Source organism: Alligator mississippiensis, chromosome 2 (genome assembly GCF_030867095.1).
Source record: "Alligator mississippiensis isolate rAllMis1 chromosome 2, rAllMis1, whole genome shotgun sequence".
Classification (NCBI taxonomy): domain Eukaryota; kingdom Metazoa; phylum Chordata; order Crocodylia; family Alligatoridae; genus Alligator; species Alligator mississippiensis.
In genome coordinates, this window is record NC_081825.1 from 300517260 (window position 1) to 300540546 (window position 23287).

The 23287-nt window shown below is 43.2% G+C and overlaps 1 protein-coding gene across 2 annotated transcripts in view; it reads left to right on the plus strand.

Annotated features, from left to right (window-relative positions):
* FERMT2 (FERM domain containing kindlin 2) overlaps nt 1-23287 on the plus strand; it is an 85264-nt gene that overhangs the window by 60065 nt on the left and 1912 nt on the right. Inside the window, exons 4-14 of one of the 2 annotated variants that reach the window (XM_006278432.4) lie at nt 4675-4900; nt 4997-5099; nt 6502-6609; nt 11284-11418; nt 13350-13399; nt 16946-17070; nt 18405-18511; nt 18825-19046; nt 21863-21883; nt 22473-22597; nt 22990-23131. In XM_006278432.4, the coding sequence (XP_006278494.1) occupies nt 4675-4900; nt 4997-5099; nt 6502-6609; nt 11284-11418; nt 13350-13399; nt 16946-17070; nt 18405-18511; nt 18825-19046; nt 21863-21883; nt 22473-22597; nt 22990-23131 (1364 nt within the window). The remainder of the gene's footprint in view (nt 1-4674; nt 4901-4996; nt 5100-6501; nt 6610-11283; nt 11419-13349; nt 13400-16945; nt 17071-18404; nt 18512-18824; nt 19047-21862; nt 21884-22472; nt 22598-22989; nt 23132-23287) is intronic. The other variant, XM_006278433.4, reaches the window with a different exon arrangement.

Consider the following 23287-nt stretch of genomic DNA (forward strand, 5'->3'; position numbering starts at 1 on the left):
TTATGCAAATCCCTCAAGAGCGTGTCTTGTCCTCACCCCGCAGTCTTTGAGGCAGAGGAGAAATGCAGCGTTGCCCTAGCTGTGAAGTGTCAGCAGAGCTGTTCCACAGTTGCTGATACTGCCCCAAGGCAAGTGTTGGCTCTCACCATGCACAATTCCTGCAAGGGGATGCCAGCAATATTTCCGTGTACTTTAGGAATATTTCCTCCCATCCTTTTTTCCCTGGGGCTATGAGAATGCAGAAATGCTCAAGGAATTACAGTGCTATAAATGCCCTTGCGCCAGATCCTCTGCTGTCGCCCACATTCTTCTCCCCGTACAGCACAAAAGTACCAGCTCCACTGGTGGGGCTGGAGAGGCAGGAAACAGAAACTTGGCCAGGTAGGCAGCAATCCCAGGACTAACTTTGTTACATATGGAAACAAATGTGTGATCTGTTTTAACAGGTGGGTTTTGAATGCACATTGATCCAAATAAGGTTCCAATCCTAATGCAGAGGCAGTTTGTTGTTTTATGGTTTGCATTTGCAAGGTAAATCCCTTTAGGTAGAGTGTTTCTCAACCAGAGAGGGGCACTCCATTCCCAGCATCTAATCAAGTGAGCTGCTGCTTATGACAGTTTAAGCATCTCCGATTTAGTTAGTCTATAAGGTGCGAATCTAGCCTGCCTTTTCTCAGCAAGCCAGCAGCTTAAAACAGAAAAACTGCCTTGTGTACCCTAAGATTTTGGCATGTTAAAAAGACATTAAGGGAACAAAAAGTTATGAAGAATGGGGCACAAGAATGGAGAGCGTTTTCTCTAGAGGAGGAGAGGGCCAGCTGCTCAAGACACTTAAGAGTGGGATTTTCTAAAGTAAGCAGCATTGGGCAGATTTCACGGAAGTCCGTAGCATTGCAGAGTCCTTTTCTGTAGGGCATGTTTCCTTGAGAGTTCCCTGCAGCAGTCTAGGAGGTCTTCATCCTCGGCCTTTATTTACAAGGAGAGAGAGAGGAAGCGAGTAAGGTAGAGATGGGTTTTCATCACTCAGAAGCAATAATCTATTCCATTGCCAGTTGTGCAGGCAGGAAAAGATCGCAGCTTCCTCTAACTTGGCAGCTTGTCTCCCCAGCACTACCAGTAATAGTTCATAGGGATGTGGGACAGTTCAGACAGATCCAACTGAATACCAGGAGTAGTGGCACCAGCTTTACACAATTATGCTTCTGGCCACACCTGCACTTTAAATCTGGTTAAATTTTGAGTACTTAGAGCATCAGTGTGTCCCTATAAAAATGACTGTTTGTTAGGCTCCCATTCCACGATGGAGCAACTTTTAAAAGTGGTGAGTAGTTTTAAGCTAGCAGGTCTCAACCTTTTTAGACTCAAAGACCCCTTCGGAAAACTCCGGCTCTTCGCTTTCACTCATTTTTTGAGTAGGGGAAAAATAATTCCTCTGTTGCAAAGTACTCGGCCCACAACAGGTCAGAATGTTTTTGATGCTATCGATGCCTCTTTGAAATCTCTGGATTTATCCTGTGAAGCATGTGGAGGTGTTTGCATACCTAACGTGCTAGTATTGCGTGGCACCCCATAGCACCTTGATTGAGAATCACTATGTTAAGACATACTGTTGTGGAGGAAGGTAAACATTTACAATCTGGGGCCCACTCATTCAAGAAATGATTGAGTGCTGTCATTGTAGAAACACAAACATGTTGAAAACCTGTTTGTTAGCCAAGAAAAAACCCCCCAAGCATATGGTTTTATTTGTGTTAATGTAGTGTCAGACTCACAGGCAAACTGATTTCCATATGCAATGTAGCTCATTCAGGGTAGGGGCACAGTGGCGGGCCGTCGATGAATATCTGGATTTTACACTGATCATTAAGGCTAGTACTTCAGCAGGCTGAATGGTGGCAGTCCTCTTCCCAGCTGTTTCAGCTGATATACAGCTGTCTCAGGAAACAGCTGCATTTCCGTCCTCTTGTGTTTCAAATCAGCTTCATCTTTGTAAGCATATGAGCTTTATTTTACAGCATTTGAACTTGCCATAGGAGCCAGGTAGATAGCTTAACCAGAAATAATTGTCATCCAAAGAGGGAGCTTTATACTGATGAATTCAAGAAATACTGAAATAATGACAGTTGTGTTTGGAGTGAATGAAATGGCTATTTTATGAATTCTGGACCAACTGCTTTGAGACTGAGGAAAGCAGCTTGTATTAGTCATGAACTAATGGTCCATCCAAATGGACACTGTTCTCACAGTCAGCTAATCTCTCTCATAACTTTCCCTGCATTTCCCAGCTTCTCTCTTTTTTTTCCTCCTGTCCCATCTTATAACAGAAAACTCCTTTTCTTAACACAACTCGGATAGTAACTTCTGTACCCTGACAGTGGTTCTTTAATGAGTAATAATACTGTGTAAAAAAAAAAAAAAAAAAAAAGCAATCTTGGGACCACCTAACTTCTGCTGTCAGACTACTATTTTGTCACTTTAAATTGGAGAGAGATTTTCTCGAATGAACCCCCTGTGTGGCATTAACTGTAACTGCAGTATAAATCATATTCCAAAGTGGTGATATCACTTGGCCTATATACTTTGGTGAAGGCCAGGAAACCAACTTATTGGCACTCTTAATTCCCCAGAATGGCAGTAAAGAGAAGTTATTTTTATCAGATATAAGTATGCCTAAACATGCAGCGAGAACATGCCTTCCATGGACTTCTGAAAGTTTTGTGAATCTTAAATGCAAGAGCTGAAATAGAAATGGTGCTTCCTCAGCATCTCTCACTTCTCATTGGAACGGAGCTGAAAAGCCAGGTTGCTACATAGCAGGTTTAAAGTCGAACTTAAACCTACCAGACACCATGGGCATTTATACGTATACATTTTTGTGCTTGGACCCGCTGGAGATCCGAGACACTGGAGCAGACTCAGTTAATCGAGTCTGCCCCGTACGCGAGCTGACGTGCACTGCGCTGCATTGCTTGCTGTTGTATAAGAGGCAAAATGTGCTTCAGCATGGAGGAAATGGCGGTAGTGCACTTCTGAACTAAAACCCCGCCGTTTTCTGCGCGCTGACGCACGTTGCCCCACTTACACAACTGTAAGCAATGCAGCTCCAGACTCTTTTCAAAGCACCCAGCGCTGAGGCACTTGTATATGTAAGAATGCCCTACATGCTTTAAAGTAATATGCTTTTTTTCAGTATTGATGGTCTTGTACAATGGAAATAATCAACTAACCCCACTTAATATGCATTGACTCAACTTGCATTTTTTGTAAAGTTTTTTCCCCCCCCCCCCCCCCTTTTTAAAGGGGCAGTCAAGGTAGAGGCCAAGAACAGAGGAAAACTGCATATTTCTTCCTTTTCAGCAACAGCTGAGATTATTTGAACACACTTGGACACCTTGAAAATTACTAAATAAGAACTGCCTGGCTTCTGGGTAGCCAGACTCTCATCAACATTAAGTGCCGTAAGGAAGCAAGGTGGCTTGCATTTGGCATTGAGAAACTTTGACTCGTTATTATCTCCACAGTTAATTAAAAGCTGTTTGTAGTTCCAAGAAGGAGTTCAGACATGCCAAAGGTTTGGCATGCAATTGAAGCCATTTTATGAAAAGAAATACTTTGTGAACCAAATTCACAATTTCTCCTTTTTTTTTTTTTAAAGACAAAAAATGTCACCTTTGTTCCAATGTGCAGTAAAATTCACACAATGGGAAGAGTTCCAGCTGCTGGGGAGAGCTAGCAAAGACAGAGCTTTAATAGGTCTTCATCATTTGTTCCACAAAGTTGAACTGTGCAGAACAACCCATACAGCACGCCCAGAAAAAGCATTTGAAAGGATTATTGAAAACTTTGCTCAAGTAGAACCTGTGAGTTTGAGACCTTTACCAGACTCAGTGGAATAATTGCAAGCTAATTTAAGGGCTGGTCTGAAGACTGAGCAACAAGACACCATGCTGGGGGAAAAAATGATACATTTCTTAATGTTCAGTAAACAGGCAGAAAAATCTGCTTTTACTGTCTGACGTTACACGGAGGCGGCAGTCAAAATCAGCTCCATTAGAACATGGTTTAAACAGCCTAGCTCTCATTTCAAACGGGAATATGACATGATTAAGCTATTCCAAGTTATTGCATTTCTGCATGTTTTTTCACCTTCTGTCCTTTCTATTTCTGACTTTTCTCATTGTCTTTCTCTTACCTTCTCGCTTCTCTGTAGGCACTGATGTTCTTTACATCGGCCCCGTGAAAGGTGAGCGCCACCTCTTTAGGACTTTTGTGCCCTGTCTTCTGTGATTTTCTTGGTGTCTCCTTACCTGGTTTTCCTGTTCCTCTGAACTTGGACTTTTAGAGTTCTGAAGCATCAGATTAGTTCTTACAGTGTTGTCTCCAGTAGAAAGCAAGTGTCCAACCTGAAGAAACACAGGAAGGTATATTCCACACTCAAAAGCATGGGTGTCTGAAGATTTTCGCATGGCTTAATCTCCCATGAATTTTCCATTTGTCTTGTTTTTCAAGGATAGATAAATTGAACCAGCTTTTCACAGAAAAGAATTACAATGTCCTATTTAGAAAAAAATTGCGTGACTCTGTTTTTTAAATCTACTTACTATATTGGCTTGTGTTAAGCATGCAGAAGTAGGGTGTGAACTAACTTCACTTGTTTATTCCTCTTACTGCTAGGAAACATATATTCAAGCCCTGGGCTTTATAGTAAAACTATGACGCCAACATACGATTCTCACGATGGAAGTCCTCTGTCTCCAACTTCAGCTTGGTTTGGAGATAGTGCTTTATCAGAAGGGAATCCTGGCATACTCGCTGTTAGCCAGCCAATCACTTCCCCAGAAATCTTAGCAAAAATGTACAAGCCACAAGCGCTTCTTGATAAAGCTAAGATCAACCAAGGGTGAGTTCAAGTCATATATTAAACGTTTAAATGGCATTTTTAAACACATTACAAAGATTCAGCCAGAACCTATATGTTTTCATTGATGATTTCCAGGTGGCTGGACTCATCAAGATCTCTCATGGAGCAAGAAGTGAAAGAAAATGAGGCCTTACTGCTTCGGTTCAAATACTACAGCTTTTTTGACTTGAATCCAAAGGTACAGAGTTATTTTTAACTTGCACATAAGGCCAAACTTTAAAAATGAGTGCCTGCATTTGTAGAGATAAATACTCAGTATTCAGGCTTTGAAGAAGTAATGCTGTACATGTCAAATGAAACGTATAGAGCAGGGGTCGACAACCCCCTGGCACGCATGCCGAGCATGGCACGCGAGGCCATTTTGCTCGGCACGCCACAGCCAGCCCCAGCTCTGGATAGCTGCTGCCAGTGACAGAGCCTGGGTTGCTCCCAGGAGGGCTTGCAGCGTCCCAGCTGCCTGCTGGAAGCAGCCCGGGCTCCTGGCTGGCAGCAGCTACCCAGAGCCGGGGCCAGCTGCAGCTAGGCGGCTGCAGACAGCTGCACCGAGCTCCACGGCTCCAGCATCGGCTCCATGTTGGCAGTGACTGCACACCTCAGGGCGGGCTGCGCTGCTGTACTGTCTGCCCTGAGGTGTGCACGCGGTTACCGCCAGCATGGAGCTGATGCTGGAGCTGTGGAGCCGGGCGTATCTGTTTGCAGCCTGCTAGCTGCAGGCCGGGGCTAGCTAAAAAACAGCTGCTCCAGGCTTCGGAGCCCAGTCGCCAGCTCTGTGCCAGGAGTGGGAGAGAGACCGGGATTGCACTGCCTCAGGCCCCTCCCCCACTGCCTGCTCCAAGGTGCACATGCAAGCGCCGGTACGGAGCTGATGCCAGGGCTCTGGAGCCCAGTGCAGCTGTTTGGAGCCTCCCAGCTGCAGCTGGCCCCGGCTCTGGGGAGCTGCTGCCAGCTGGGAGCCCGGGCTGCAAGCCCAAGTTAGCTGGGACGCTGCAAGCCCTGCTGGGAGCAGCCCAGGTTCCAGCAGCTACCCAGAGCCGAGGTAGCTGCTGACAGCCACAGAGCCCGGGCTAGGCTGAGGGGCAAGGGCTTTGGGTGGGGGGGCAAGGGGCAGCAGGGCTGGGGGCGGGGGCAGCAGGGCTGAGGGGCAGGGGCTTTGGGTTGTGGGGCAAGGGGCAGCAGGGCTGGGGGGCAGGGCTTTGGGTGGGGGGCAAAGGGCACAAGCAGGGCATCCTGCCATGTGCCCCCTGTCCTCATTTTGTTTTTTTGGCATGCCGGCACTCTGGCACCTTCCAAGGTAGGCATTGTGAGGTTTTTTAGCACTCCAGCCAAAAAACGTTGCCTACCCGGGTATAGTGCATCCCTTTACGTATGAGCCTTCTGCAAAATGAGTGGACTCTAATTGTTGCCAAAGCTGCTGTAAAGAAATCCTGGTCGTTTCAGTGACAAAGCCTTTTAAATTTTTGGTTGTAAAATAAGAGTAATTTCTCTTTTATGCTCTTTTGAAAGTATGTGTACAGGGCCATGGGCCTTGCCTTTGAAGGGTGTTTTATAAATGTCTTGTGTTTATTTGTGTTATATCGTAGTATGATGCAATCAGAATCAACCAGCTTTATGAGCAATCTAAATGGGCTATTCTTTTAGAAGAAATCGAATGTACGGAAGAAGAAATGATGATGTTTGCAGCATTGCAGGTAAGAGACGGACTACAAGTTGACTTCAATTGAATCAAATCCATTGCTTTTTTTCTAGAAAGATAGAAATTAAATGTACTGTAACTAGTGTCCTCTCTGTTGGGGAGCTAGAACGATTTGTTCTAGTGTAACTTGGCTTGTTTCCTATTCTCTAGTGTTTACTTAAACTTTTAGGTAATTTAAATATTTGCTGCTTATTTCTTCTCATGAAAAGGAATTTGGATTGTTTTCTCTGAAGACGTTTATATCTATCTTGACTTTTATTTTTGCCTTCAAATAATACAAATAAGTACATTAGGTTACTGAACTGCATGTTTCTGGCACTTTGCCCCTGGACAGCTGATGGCAAACTATGGTCTTCCCAGAACTATTTCTTTATCTGCGTGCAATATGATGTGTATATTCCACATTCAAAATACACCTGAAAATGCTTCTGCTATTGACTTTAAGATGGATCGCATACCATTTCTAAGTGTGGTCTCAAGTTTGTCTGGCAGTCCACCCACTACTGCATCTCAGCTAGGAGGCTGCAGAAGTATCTCCTGCCAAACCAGGACTGTATAGACTCCAGCTAGAGCTGGTCATTTTCCTAGGAAGGATAAAGAAAGCAAGACTGTCAAGGCTCCATCTAGGCTATTTTTCCTTAAAAAGTAACCCAAAGTGGACTGTGTGTGACTTCCACTCTAAAATTAATTGCATCAAATGGATAGAATGCTTCTCAAATAGAGAAATAAAAATGGTGTATGCTGTGTGGATGCTAATGCTTAATCAAAAGTTTTCTGGTTTCAGATGTACCTTATGACTATCAGGAGTTCTCCATTACAAGGTTCATAATTATGGTAGGGTTTTATATTGGTGATGTGGGGTTGACAGTAGCAAGATTGCTAGTGGACTTACTGGAATCACTAGCTCTCTTTCTTTCTCAGGTGATAGGCTCAGTGCAAGTAGAAATAGATGGTGTGAAGTGAAGCATCTCAGCTGTGCTGTGCTGGATGTGTCCCAGCACAGCTGATCTGCTTCACTGGGGAAACGCACATCACCTCTTGTACTGCCTGGGGATGCTGTGGAACAACAGGCGACGTGTTCTGCCCAGGCTTGAGCAGCCTGGTCCTGCACACCTTGGGAATGCCCACACAGCACCAGGCCCCTCAAGCCCAGGGTTTCCCTGCTTACCAAGAGTATCCCTGGGATCTCTGGGGTGTGCTTTGGTAAGTGGGAAAACTCCAACTTTCCCTGCTTGCTGAGACGCAGCCCAGAAATCTGGGGGTGCATCTGGTAAGCAGGAAGGCACGGAAGCGGAAAGGGATCTTGGAGTCCTAGTGGACTCCAAGATGAACATGAGTTGGCAGTGTGACGAAGCCATCAGAAAAGCTAATGGCACTTTATCGTGCATCAGCAGATGCATGACAAACAGATCCAAGGAGGTGATACTTCCCCTCTATCGGGCGCTGGTCAGACCGCAGTTGGAGTACTGCGTGAAGTTTTGGGCACCACACTTCAAGAGGGATGTGGATAACTTGGAGAGGGTCCAGAGAAGGGCCACTCATATGGTTAAGGGCCTGCAGACCAAGCCCTACGAGGAGAGACTGGGGCACCTGGACCTCTTCAGCCTCCGCAAGAGAAGGTTGAGAGGTGACCTTGTGGCTGCCTGTAAGTTCATCATGGGGGCACAGAAAGGAATTGGTGAGGTTTTATTCACCAAGGCGCCCCTGGGGGTAACGAAATAATGGCCACAAGCTAGCAGAGAGCAGATTTAGACTGGACATTAGGAAGAACTTCTTCACAGTTCGAGTGGCCAAGGTCTGGAACGGGCTCCCAAGGGAGGTGGTGCTCTCCCCTACCCTGGGGGTCTTCAAGAGGAGGTTGGATATGCATCTAGCTGGGGTCATCTAGACCCAGCACTCTTTCCTGCTTATGCAGGGGGTCGGACTCGATGATCTACTGAGGTCCCTTCCTACCCTAGCATCTATGGATCTATGTTCCTTGGGCTTGAGGGGCCCAGTCTTGCCCAGGAATTCCTGGGGTGTGGAGGATCAGTCTCTCCACGCTTTTCCCACCATAAAGTAAGCAGATGTCTGCCGCTAAATAGCAGCACAAATTGATACAACTATCATTGCAGCCACTGTTTGTGGTGCAACAATGGGCATGTTTATGGCAGCACAAAGGAAACAAAAGGTGAATTTTGTTTCCAACAAGTATATTTTTTTGTTCCTTTTTTTTTTTTTTTTTTTTCAGTTCAACAAAAGAGAGAGTAGCTGATGCTAGAAATGCCATTCAGGCTATGGTAGAAAAGCTTCAGTAGACAGGGTTTGTAGTTTTTCATTCAGGCAGTCAGATTGTGGGCTCATCTGTTCCCCTTCAGAAGTACGTGCCATGGCAGATCTCGGGTCAGAAAGCTCTGTCCTCCGTTCTTCTGCACGTTGTCTTGTGATCTGGGTTGTCCCAGAGGAGCGCAGCCATGCTGGTTCATAGGTGGAGACAGGGCCTCTAGTGTAGGTGGGACTTGATTCATCAGCTGCTTTGTAGGCTTGTTTTTGGTGATCTAGCTTTGTTGCAGAATCTGCACTTTCCATGGTTTCATCTTTGGGGAACATGGGTACTCTTCTAAACATACACAACACTACTTTTATTGTTAGGCAGTACAAAGAGGAAAGGCTGGATAACAGCAATTGCAAATAACTATTTTGAAATGGCAAGACCAGCTATTCCTGTTTTGAACCCTGTATAATCTTCTGTTGCATTTTTCTGGCATGTCTTAAACAGTGTGGCTAGAACAACATTTCTCTCTCAAATATGTGATTTAAGTTAATAGTTTAGGGTATTCTGTTACGTCTCCTTCCTGCAAAACCCAATGATATTGAGAGTTTACAGCAAGAGCTGAGATGTGGCTAGGTCTGCGTTATCAGTGCAGTGCTACGCGTTAGTTAGTTAGCTATGTTAGTCTCAAATCAGGCAGAAGGCAGGTTAGATTTGTACCTTAAACTAGCAGGGCAACTTTTTTGGCACAAGTGCCATAAATTAAGCCCCATGCCCTCCCCAAGAGCCAATCTGATCCCCTTCCCCTGCCTGATCTTCCACTTTGCTTTCTGCTTCCTACCTGATTTGCGGCTTGGTTTTCTGCTTTGCCGCAGTGTTGCGTGCCCCTTCCCCAATCTGTCATATCATAGACGCAGAGATGCCACTTGTGGCATGTTGGCCACCTGTGTTATAGGCTAATTCAGAGAGGCAGCCGGGTCATCCAGACCTATTAGAGAGTGTGTCCTATAGTGTCTCTAGGGAAGAGCTCCCAGAAATCATACGACAAAGCAGCACGAGCAACTCTGAAAGAAGTGTTTTCTGAGATGTTTGGTCACGTGCTGAGCTGGAAGGGATGAGAATTAGCTGAATTGGTTTCACCAACGCTACTGAAGGGTTCTTTCCCTATAGGAAGATAAGTTTTATATGGCCACATAAAGACAGTTTTATGCTATCTCATGCCCCTAACACGCATGAGGTCCTCAGCAGTTCTTTGTTCACCAAACATTGTAAAGCTAAATATGTCTTAATTTGGTAGGCTAAAAACAGACATTGCATTTCTCCCGGGACAAAGCCTTCTATTCTGGGAACCTACAGATCCACAAGCCCATTGTCCTACTTCAAGTGTCTGAAGTACCAAAAACACTCTCTCCAGGACAGTGGGGAGAAATGGAGTAATTTGAGGTAATTGCCATTCAAACTGTGTGTGTAAATAGCTGTCCTGCACTTGTTTTAATGCAAGTCAGATTCTGGGACAGTCAGACCCAAGATAAATCCTGCATCTGTTATAAACTCAGTAGGAAAGGATGGGTTTATGACTAAGGCACTGGAATAGGACTCAAATCTGGCTTCTATTCTGGACTCAGTCACATTATATAGTCACTGTGTATGTGTCATCTTGGACAAGGAACTTGGGGTGTGTCTGCCCTGTCCAGTGCAATGCTGTGAAGAGACGAGCTACTTCACTAGAAGCAGCATAGTCATATTTGTGCAGCAGTCCACCAGGCTAATTTACACTGATGAGAAGCAGAGCTAATTAGTCCCAGAGAAGCACGGTGCTGGCATAGCTAAATTGTTTCTGGTGCTTATCTGGCTTGGATGTCTCTACATGCTGCTGCATTGTGTAACCTTACACTGGGGTGTTCAGAAGTGCTCAGCTTCGAGCTTATTCTGTTCCTGTTGAAGTTGACAATCAAACCCCCAGTTGACCTCCATTACCTTAGCTAGGCTCATGGGAAATACTGCTGCAATCCCGTCTTGTATCCCTATGCTTGAGATCTCCACGTGTAAAATGTATTGTACAGCTGGAGATGGAAGTTGTTACTGGTATCAGTTGAAGCAGAGGACTGTTCAGTACAGCTGATAGACCTTTATGTGATCGGTCAGGGTATAGGGCACGAACACGTTATCTTCTGGTTACTAACATTTGGAATGGCGCACCACCCAAGTACATGGATCACCAGGCCTTCCTCTGACTGCTGTTGCTGTGGTCATTCACAAGTATGATTTGCCCGTACATGCTATAATACCATGGGTTTTGTTTGCTTTGATGACTGTGAATATGCAATTCCTATTCGGTCATAGAAGTGGCATTCTTTTCTATTGTTTTTAAATTCTGTATTTTTAAAGGCAATTCAAGATTTGTAACTTCTGTTTCAGTATCACATCAACAAGCTGTCAATCATGTCCTCAGAAAATCACTTGAACAACAGTGACAAAGAGGTGGATGAAGTAGATGCTGCCCTTTCTGACTTGGAAATTACTTTGGAAGGTGGTAAAACATCCACTATTCTGGTAAGTGTTGATGGCTGCTCAAAGCTGGCTAAATGCTAACGATAATGGGCAGGCTGGTGTGTCCAGCTACTCTAGGTTTGCTGGTGAAGCAACATCTCTCCTGTGGTCCTATCTTATGCTTCTCCTCTCTCCATTAAAAAAGCCTAATTTTTTCATCTCCCTTGTGTCAAAGTCTTTCCATATATCTAAGAATTGTTGCTGCCTTTTTTTTCTGAATCCTTTCTATTTGTGTTATTTGCTTTTTGGGGGAGGGAATGAACTAGAACTGAACATAATATTGTATAGTAACGTGAGAAATGTTAGCAGGTTATAAAGTGGTGTTTGGCATTATGTCCTAACCCTTAGATAATGCAACATAACACTCGTTGATCAACCCAGCAAGTTGAATAAGTAGGACTTTGTTGATCTGCTCACAGTGAAACGCTTTCTTTCCTGACTCTTTACTCCTCTGTAGAAATAACAATAAATTATTACTATAATTTATTTTAGTTGTAGCAACAAACTGAGCCTTGTATATTATTGGACACTAATCCATTAAGAACTGCAGTCTGTCTGTGTGGCTTCAAGGAAGTGGCATTGTCCTCTTTAAGCCTTAGTTAACCCAAGTTGAAAACTGGGTGAAAACAGATCTCAGTAGAAGGCCTCCTGTATCAATTGAGCCATGTTACTGACAAAATACATTTCTTAAAATACCTACAGAGTCCAGAAAAACTCCAGTTAACTTAAATTCTCTTTCATCTACTTGCTGTTAAAATACTCAGTTCTTCATTTTTAGCTTTTCTTTCACGATTCCCTCTTTTACGGACGAAGGTTTAGATTGATATTCACAGTTCTTTCTCAAAAGTAACTTCTTAACAGATAGTTGTGACAGTATAATTGGCATTATATTGCATCTTGTCCTTAACCTGACATGCATTTAACCATTTTTTTTTCCTATGTACATATCATGTGCTTTAAAAACACCTGCGGGTTTCATATGTTAAAGCTTCCAAAGCCCAGAAGCATTGAAATACTTGTGCCTCTTCTATAGAGTCAAACAGTGAAAGAAGAGGAGCCAGATTCAGACCTGGTTATACCCAAATTGTTCAGAAGAGCAACTCGGGTTAGGCAAATTTCACATGCTTATACTAGCTCTGAAACGAGCTGTCTGTATGCTAAGCATAAAATACCTTAAAACCTTTTTGTCTTAAGTTTTATTAAATATGCTTTTAAATTGGTAACAGTGGATTTTGAGATCATCATACCTCTTTAACTTGGGTATTGTTATTAATATGAATTTTAGAAGTAGGAGGAAAAATATTTTCTAGGTGCTACATAAATAGTAGCTTTCTATATTAAAAACAAAAACAAAAAACAAAAAAAGGGGGGGGGGGGGGTAGGGACCTCTTTGGATTTCTCTGAAACATTGGTGCCAGGTGAGAAATTACAAAACGGTTGCATCGAATCAGGTTGCCCATTTCAGTAACTGTCTCAGTACAATCCATATCTTAGTAAATGAATGTGCAGCATACTGGGCAGTTTTAAAATAGTTTGTCCATAATAAACAGCAAAGGCCACAGTCCTGTTTCACCTGTGCATGTGAAGAAATCCAGAAAGTCTGTACAGAAATGACTTTCACAATTTAGTATATTTAATAGTCAGGTGCCTGCTGTTTATAGTGGATATATATATTTTTTTTGTACTCCTTCTGTGAAATAAACTGTATTCTAAGAAAATACAGGCTGCAGTCAGTGAGCCCTGGGCATTTGACAGTGCAGTTTTGTCAAGCTTTTTTTCCTTCATAACCAGAGAAATTGCTTTTGAGTGATTGTAGGGCATTGTCCAATAAACTGAATCAGTGCCTCTAAAGTCTTCTCCTTGTGGACCCGCCTATCTTAGAACTGAGTCTTGCATCTGACAGATGAATGAAATGAATGATCTTTTATTTTCAGGGTGACATCACTTCAATTCCTGAGCTTGCTGACTACATTAAAGTATTCAAGTAAGTACTAATGGGAACGAGACACTGGTGAAAGTGATAATATCAATGAATAATTAATTATAATACTGCATAATACTCATTCTTTTTTACTGTCTTGAGATTTTACTGCACACTACTACTACTTTGATTTGCTTGCAATGTCATCTCATCTAGCACTTTGACGGTATGCTGTTCTAGCTAAAAATACCCTGCTGCTCGTGATATTACAACTTTGTTTATGCTCGATTTGCCCAGCACCTAGCCAGGGTGCTCTGCTCCTAATCTAATTGAAATCACTCTACTACAACTTTATTTAATATTGTAAGACGTTCATTCAGTTCTTCAGATGAAAGCTTGTATTTTGTAATGTTTCATCCTCAAATGCATGTATACACCCTCGCTTCAGAGTGGGTGAAAGAGAATTTCCTGCCTACTCTTAGCTAGTGGCTAGTGCTGAAATGTTTGTGTAATGAAGTTAATGCCAGTAAGTTAATCAGGCTCTCCTAAATTTAGCTATGTGACTCTATAACCTAGCTAGAAACTTCACTCAAGTGCTTTTCTTGGTTTGAGAGGGGCTCGGTGACTAACAGCCGAGCGGGATTCTGCCTGCTTGTTCTCTCCTAACTGCTAAAAGGAATAGATTTAAGTTAACTGCATCGCTCTTCCTTTTCACTGAAGAGTGGATTTTTTTCTGACTTGGATCATGATGCATGGAAACTGGGAACAGTCATGTCTGGACCTGAGTAATATTTTGGCAGTCACAGCGCTCTCTTGCAATTGAATGCGTGCTGCATTTAGAATATGATGAAAGTTCTGGAAACTGGGAATAGATGTACATCCAGCTTTCGTGGGTTCGGTGCCACACCAAAAGCAAAAGCATTTGCAAAAAGTAGCATTGTGAAGAACCTGTCTTCTATATACTGGGTTGATTCTGGAGCCAGAGCACATCCCGTGAAATCTCTTGCTCATCTTACAATACGTATTTATCAAGTTAGCTATGCCTGACTAGGCCTGGGTCTCTCTAGTCTCTATTTGATTCCTATACCGTGGTTTCGGGGCTGGAATCTCTGTTCATGTAGGTTGGGGTCAGCAACCCCCGGCACATGTGCTGAGCATGGCACACCAGGCCATTTTGCTTGGCACACCACCGCCAGCCCAGGCTCTAAGCAGCTGCTGCCAGCCACAGAGCCCAGGCTGCTCCCAGCAGCCGAGTGGGGGGCTGCAAGCCCTGCTGCAAGCAGACTGGACTCCATGGGCTGGCTGCAGCCCGGAGGCTGCAAACAGCTGCTCTGGGCTCCGGCGAGTTGGCGCTCCAGCACCTTTCAAGGTAGACATTGTGGTGTTTTCAGCACTCCAGCCAGAAATGTTGCCTATCCCTGATGTAGGTGAATGTTTTCTCCTTTTTAAAAGAGTCCTAATTGTTACTACTGTGTAGTATACTTTTGTTAATAAAATTGACACAATTGAAGAAGCTAGTTAACTGCTAATTGGAGTTCTAATCAGGAGCAATCCTGGTGTATTGTTTGGAAGTAGTTTCATGAGACTCCCTCAGATCAGTGGGATGGAGGAAAGGAGAGGTGAATATTTTGAAGCTTTCTGAATACTCCTACCATATTTACTTGAATCTGAGATGAGGATTTTCCCCCAGTCAGCATGGGGGGGAAGAGTCCCTTGCCTTAGATTCATGCACAAAATGGAGCTGGGGCAGGAGGCTGCTGTGGATCTGGCTCAGCCCTGAGCCTGGGTCGGGGCCAGAGTCCAACCCACAGCAGCTTCCTACCCCCAGCTCTGCTCCCCCTCTTCAGGCTCTGCCCTACTACCCCACTCCCTTTTCCCCTCACTGTTAGCCCCAGCTTGGCTCTGGCTGGGTTCTTTCCTGGGCACAGAGCAATGGGAAGTCCTTCCCCTGCCTGGGCACTCGGCAGTGCCAACACTGCGGCATGGCCCGGCAAGGGCTGAGCTTCCACGTGGTGGGCTCCAGAAGGGGAGGGAGGCCTAGCAGCATCTGACAGTAAGGGTGGGGAAGGTGGAGGGGAAGAAGCAGAGCCTGGGGAGAGTGGGGGCAGAGGAGCTGGGGGGGGGGTAGATGCAGGTGCTGAGGGTGGGGGACAGGAAGGCTGCAGGGGGAAATAATTGGGGGGGGCAGAGGATAAGGGGGGCACCTGACTTCTCCCACCCCTCCCCCCGCTACTGCTTTTCCTTCTGTAGCCGTTGGGGAGGAGGGGTGCAGATTCAAGACAACCTCCCAATACTTAGGTTCTGTACCCGGAATATTCTAACAAATTTATGAATTTGCCATGTATAAAATCTAATGATTGGAGGAGGTTGTCTTAAATTAGGGGTCATCTTAGATTTGAGTAAATACAGTATTTCAGTTTTAAACAAACCCACAGAGGTAACTCCCCAAATTTCTAGTTCTGGCTCTAATTAGCATCTTCTCATCTTGAAACTGCCACGTCTGCTTCATTTTAAGTGGCCGCATTTTGATCAAATCTGTTGCTACAGCTTGAGACAATGGGGCTAAATTGTGTTTCTTTAGCCCTCAAACTAAACAGAAAGCCAAGTTTGTCTGAGTTTTTGGCAATGGTCTCAGCAAAAACTGCTGCAACTTCAAAGGCAGCAGACGTAGATTGAAACCAGAGTGTATTCTTTTTGTCATCTGGCTTTCTACATAGAATATCTTAAATGCAGAGAGGTCTCTTCACCTCATAAAGAGGCAAGAGTGTATATTAGGACTTGTTTTTGAAACGGGGGGCCAAACGGTATTTAATGAGAAGAAACACATTTTAACATCTCGGTCTTGGTTGGAACATGACTCTTACATTCTTCTGACCCATTTGCTGTGCAAAAGTTAAAGAAAATCATAAAAGAGCCATTGGCATCACTGGGGCTCAAGACATTTACCTTGAACCTCCCAGCAAGATGACTAAGCTTAGTAGCCAAACCGTTCTGCCCTACCCTGCCCTGCCCCCAGCACTTGAAAGGAATGTAACAAGGGTCACAAAGGGAAATGTGGATCCAGGCATGTCGACAGATTATGGAAAAATGCGCTTGCACTTCTCCCCTGGCTGAAGACTGGGTATTTTTTTGAAACTGGAGACCTTTCTTTTTTATTGTAGAAAACAACATTTTTCCATGATTCATGGAGGTGTCTTTATTAGTATGTCTCTTGAGAGCCTGGAAATATTAATGGGACCTATCTGGATACGTGTGCCCATGAAAGTGCTTGAATTGGAGATCCTAAGTTCATGGTTTCTTCAGGTTTAGTTTAGTTTAACAAGTCTCACCATGGTGGGATAAAGAAAATATAAAATATTGAAATAGCATTCAGTTCTTTGTTACTGATCCAGTATTCCTGCAGTGTAAAGGGTTTTTTAAACCTGGCTGTGGCAACACTTGCGTGGGGAGAGTCCCGGTTTCCTAAATCAAGTTTGTCCGTATGGAATATGTTCAAAGAACAGACGGTTCGTTTAAGAACCTAAGTTACCCAGTATCTCTTGTTTTCTAAACCTATTGCTCAAATGAGCTATAGATCTAATGCAGTATATCCATCAACCTGTCTGGCAGGCCTAAGAAGCTGACGCTAAAAGGTTATAAACCGTATTGGTGCACCTTCAAAGATACCTCTATTTCCTGCTATAAAAGCAAAGAAGAATCCAATGGGACCCCAGCTCACCAAATGAACTTAAGAGGTAAGGAAACCTCTTTTGATAACTTTATCCAAAACAAGCCTGCTACTGTTGTTTTTGATTCTTTAGAAATCAATAGTGTTGAATTTTATAGAAGAAAAACATGGGGCACAGAGACAGAGAGAAATCACGCTGAAGAAGTGAACTGTGTGGATCAGATGTACATTGGAAAACTTAGCCTAGTTTTCTACAGCGCAACTGTTCAAAGCTCATTGTTAACGTCTGTAATTATCTGAACCATAGGTCTGACTTAACCTATTTTTGCTTTACAGTAAAGAAGTATATGGTATATACACTTTGTAATTTTACCTTTTGTTATGAAAGCTATTTAAAAATGAAGTATATAGTCAGCCTTTAAAAACAAGTTAGGACCAGCAAATAGGGTTTGTGGGTTTGTGTATCAGTGCTTTCTTTCTCCAAACGCAACCTTTTATTCTCTCTGTGGGCTTCCAATTCTTAATCAGATGCAGTCTACAAAGCTTTCATATTACATTAAAAAATCCTAATGCTACTGTCCCTTATAGCCAGAAGTAACATATTCCTACTTGGAGAGTTACGAGGCAGCAGAAACTGTGGACATACTTCATTTTTTACCATGGAGGCAATAGCCGACAGGCTGCCAAATGATCTCACACTACAGTTACAGAGATGTGCAGCCTGGAATAGCCTAGAATACCTTTTTGGGAGCTTTTGCCATAGCTGCTTCTGACGGCATTTTAAAAGAATTCTGGAGACTTGAGTTGAAGTTATGCCCACGTGATCTTGGATGTTTCAAGAAATCGGAGTCCTCGTGACTCTTAACGCTGAATATAAAAAAATTAAATGTTAAAGAGACTGGAATTTAGGGAAAGTAGCACCTTATCCCTAAAGACAGAAGTACCATGCCCCGTCAAAATAATGTCATAGGATGACTGCTTTAGATTACTGACACTCAACCCAACACCCAAGGTAGTTTTTTCTTCCTCTTTTTCCTTCCATTGGTTTGGAAATGATTCACTGCTGAACCCAACATGTTAGACTAGGGTCTAATTCAGGCAGTTGGCAAAGTCCAACAGTGTAGTCTCACATTATTTTCTGTTGCATCACATCCATTCCAAGCTGGCAAATAGCTATGCCTTTCAGCCAAAGCCATCAATCTGTTCTCCATACTGTGTTTTGTGGTCATTGTCTAATATTCTGCCTCAGCTTTGGAAACAAAATGTAGCATATATTTTACTTCTGTGGTGTCTTAAAACCATCATATAATTGAGATATCATTCAATACCCTTAGATTAGAAATCTATTTTTTGAAGCCTGTGTGTATTTGTGCACACTTTAATCTCTGGTTTTTATTACAGGCTGTGAGGTCACCCCTGATGTAAACATCTCTGGTCAGAAGTTTAATATCAAACTTCTCATTCCAGTTGCGGAGGGTATGAATGAAATCTGGCTTCGCTGTGATAACGTAAGCGTTTTGCTTGGACTGTCTATGTATCTTGCCTTCTGCTTGCTTCCACTCATCCTCTACACTCAGTTTTCCTTTTATTAAAAAAAGCAAACCAAAGAAACAAAATGTACAAATGGAAATGCTCGGTAGCAGTCCTTGAAATGATACATGGGATTGGCCCTTCTTCCTTTTTCCTTACATTCCCTTGTCCTAAGCAATGTACACGTTTTTGTATTCCGCCTGTTCTGATTCTTTCACTGAAAAATGCAATGAGCCTCTGTCCGCGTGGGCAAGATGATGCTGATGACATGGACCTTCCCTTGAATCCCAGGAAAAGCAGTACGCGCACTGGATGGCAGCCTGCAGGCTAGCGTCCAAGGGCAAGACCATGGCAGACAGCTCCTATAACCTGGAAGTTCAGAATATCCTGTCATTTTTGAAGATGCAGCATTTGAACCCAGACCCACAGCTAATGCCAGAGCAGATCACAACGGACATTAATCCCGAATGCCTGGTGTCACCTCGCTACCTTAAAAAGTACAAGAACAAACAGGTACTTGATTTTAATTGTTTTGTGGAAATCTTGCTTTTGACAATCCCAGCCCCGGGTCCCTTAAAAAAACCAATTAGTGGTATGGCAAAATTCTCAGGGACACCTACATGGCTGGCAGTTCACCCTAACTGTAGCAGATGGTGATGCATTTTAACAACAGTTACCCATCGTGTTTCTGAAAATCCTGTGTTGGAAATCTAATTTGTGGTTGTAATTGAAATTAAGAGAGAAAAGCTTATCACGTCAGTGATCTTAACTGTTCAGGCCACATTATCTAATAAAAGGTACTGAGTTTTTTCTCTGAGATGACGAGCAGTAGCAATCTACCAAGGGTTTGATCAGTGGGGGTCGGTGGTTTAAACACATTTTTTTAACTCCTTTTCACTGCATCGTGGTGTAAAGTGACAATGCCTGCGCGGTTCCAGTAATTAAAAAAGGAAGAAATATGTACCTCTGAAAACAATCATTCTTTTTTTAAAATGGGGATTTTTACTTTTTGAATGCTTGTAGCTACTCATTGCATGGCAGAGTCAGACTGTTTATGATGGAAATAAACACATACTGTATTTTCTTGCATACAACATGCCCCAAAATAAAATCCGCACCTTGTTTTTGAGTATAGAGTTGGGGGGGGAGATTTTTTTTTTCCCAGAATTATGGCTTTATAGAGCAATGACACCGCTAAAAGGTCTGCAAGAATGTGAAAGAGACCAAGGAGGAGAAGAGACAGACCAGGAGTAGCTACCAGGAAGCAAGATTGCCTGAAGAAAGGTTAGCATGATTAGTGGAACACCGAGATGCTTAAAAAAGAGAGACTATCGTTAGCTAACACCGGTGGACTAAAGAACAATGAACCGTTAAATCCGTTGACTCCCTGCGCTGCCTGCCGAGATGCCACCGCTGCTGCTGGGCAGTTGGTTTTGAAGCAGGAATCAAAGTTGGGTGCTTCTGTTCTGGGCAGAAAAGTACTGGTAATCTTCCCCACTTCAGACTTGCACCCCAAATTGGAGCGGCTGATTTTTGAGAAAAGGGTGTGTACTATGTGAGAAAATGCAGTATGTGGGTTTTCCAAGGAAACATGGTATTTTGGTACAAAAGAAGAAATAAAGATTGATTGCTGGCTTCCGAGTGAGTTTAACTGAGGTATGCTGCTCAAATAGTCAGTGCATCTGAATGTGAACTCTGCGGATCAGGAAGGAAGTTGCCATTCAGAAGAGTGGGGAACAACTGCAGCTTCTATTGGCTCGTAAGAGCTGTGGAAAGGGACTCCTGCGATTCTCCTGGATAAGCCTTTGTATATCCACACAGATGGGGGAAGTTGGCTCATATCATGAGTTCTCGTATATAAAGCGTTGTAGACATAAACACTGCAAAAAGAACATACCTGAAAAAGTATTTTCTTAGTATGCATTTGCGTTGATTTAAGAACTAATAGGTGCAACACTGGAGATGAGTAGGGACATTTAAAAATTGTAGAAAAGTCTCAATTAGTCCACAATTTATGATGGAAACTATTGATCCCCTTTGAAAATTAGCTGTGGTGAAAAATAACCTGTTCACCAAGGTAGTAAGGATCCTCAGCAGTTTTTCTCCTTTTTTATTTTGTTTGGTTTCTTCCTCCTTGCTGGAGGTTATGTAAGGTCGCACTGAGAGTTGATCCTGCCCGATGATGGGATGTAGATCGGCATGGAGGAAGTGCGGCCCCAAGGGAATCCGTGAAACCTAGACTGGCGAGAGAGGAGCCCCAGACTGCTGGATTATATTGATCTGGTGTAATTGCCAGGGGAGAAATTCTTACTAAGTGCAAATTTATCTGGAATATAAATTTACAACATCATTAAAATGATATTTCAGGTTTTCACTAATGCCTTCAATCTCGGTATTAGACCAGCGCTAGATAGGTCAATATGGACGTGCACATCCTGCAGACTGCCTTAATTACTGTATCAGTTCCATGGGCGGAGGAGCGGTTGATACAGAAACACAGACATTTGATTTAAAAACCAACCTCCAGCCTGTTCATGTTACTCTAACCTGACATTGCGTTAGGACGGGTTTGGGAAACGGGAAGTCAGTGTACAAAGCCAAACTGCTCGGAGTCCTGGGGCTCCCAGAGCAATACCTGAATTGTTCTTGTGGCATCGACTCTGCTCAGAGCAGAGAGTTTCTGCTGCTTTACTTGTAAGAGAAATTCAATCTAGCTTAAACAGAAGATCTCCGTTACAGTTGCAGTCCCTAGAGCAGGGGTTTCTTCCATGACCAGGTTGCATTAAAATTGCCGTTTTCTTTATTTCTGCTTTGCTTGTTTGATGTTAGCGTCATGGACGGCACTGCGTGCTTTTTATTACATTCCTGGAGAAAAGGTAGCATGCGGATATGAGAAGAAAATACTTAAGTAACAGAAGCTGCTCTTGCTTTTTTTAACAGCAAAACGGCTTTGCACTCCTTATTAAACTGAGTACACTTGAGTTCTGCTCAAAGACCTTAAAATGAATGGTGAAAATGGAAATTTTCACTCTGGCTTTCCGGTTTGGCCACCTTTGAAATTCTGAAACATTTGTAAAGACTAAATAAATGTCTGAGACCACCCCATTTTGATGGATCTAGAGCAAGGGGTTGCTCTGTGCTTCTTTGTTCCCTTTTTCATGCTTGCATTCACTTTTTGCTGCTTTTTTCTTCCTCAGGAAATGTGCATGTTATTGCTTGAACTTTGGTTTGCAGAGAATTTACACTTTTTCTTTGCTTTGTTGCCATATTTCTGATTGCTTTTTTTTCTTTCTGCCTCCTTTTTCTTTTCTTCGCATTGTCATCTTCAGCCAGGCTATATAAGAGACTTGGTAAGTGACAGCAAACCTAAAATTAAGATAAGTTTGATTGAAATAAAAATAGTTTAAGACCTTACTGCCCTGTGAGGACTGCTAGAACAAAACGCATTGAGGAACATAGAAACCCTTAATTTTTTCATGCTGATCCCCAGCAAACTGTGCTGCAAAAGGGTTAAGTAGAATCTTTTTTATGCTAAAAACTGGAATCCGTTCCCATCCTGCATGCTAATGTTGAATGTGTGTCCAAATAGTTGGACATGGCAGCTATGACTGGTATTTAAAAGGAAAAAGTCCAGAGGTACAAGGGTAAAATCAGCTCCATTTTATCCTTTATTAACCATGATAAAAATGGCAGCTGGTGTTTCTAATACTCCATTTGATGTCCAGTAATATAAGGGGTATGACTTGCAGTTCAGAAACAGTAGAACAGCTGTGTAACAGCATCAGTGACTTGTTAAACCTCCCAAAGATGCTCTGAACTCTCCCCTATTCATGGTGTCGCCAGTGGATCTAGTATCTTGATGCACACTTTTTTTTGCTTGTTTGCAATATCGCAAATGTAGCACCGTTGCCTAAAGGCAGTGTGTCTGATTGCATTCAGATCACAGCCAGGATTCTGGAGGCCCATCAGAACGTAGCTCAGATGAGTCTAATCGAAGCAAAGATGAGATTTATCCAAGCTTGGCAATCTCTACCAGAATTTGGCATCACACACTTCATTGCAAGGTCAGTGGTTCCTATATATGGTAAGATAAAGTGTCATGCGTAAACAACTCGAGCTCTTTCCTGTATTTTTAGCTACCATGAGGCATTTGTAATCGGGAATGATGTCGTTGTGTTGGACCGGTTTCTGTAAATGTTTGCGCATGCGCAACTGAGTCCGCACCCTGAACATTCACATGTAAAATCTGAAATTGCTCATGTCAGTGGCAGGATTTGAAGCTGTTCCTGCATTAACTGAACTTGGTTATAGCTTTTGAGCAGTAAGTCACATCAGTGCCGGAAAGAAAGTGAATATTGCATTGGTTCCAGCGTGTGTTTTAGCAGTCAGGTCAGCGAGTGACTTTAAAGCATTTTTGCACGTTTAAAAATTCTCTTTCTAAATCCATGCATGGTAGATTCCAAGGGGGCAAGAAAGAAGAGCTGATTGGGATTGCCTATAACAGACTGATAAGAATGGATGCAAGCACAGGAGATGCAATTAAAACATGGCGATTCAGCAACATGAAACAGTGGAACGTAAACTGGGAGATCAAAATGGTAAGAGGATGTTGTTCCCCACGTGTCCTTGGCCCAAACATACCTTGCAAGGCTTGGCTTGAATTAGAACGGCGGTGTGTCACTTGAGGAGAGAGCGTACCTTTGGCTGGGCTGTTTCGTGGAAACGTGCTGCTTCATTTCTTAAGCAAAACAGTG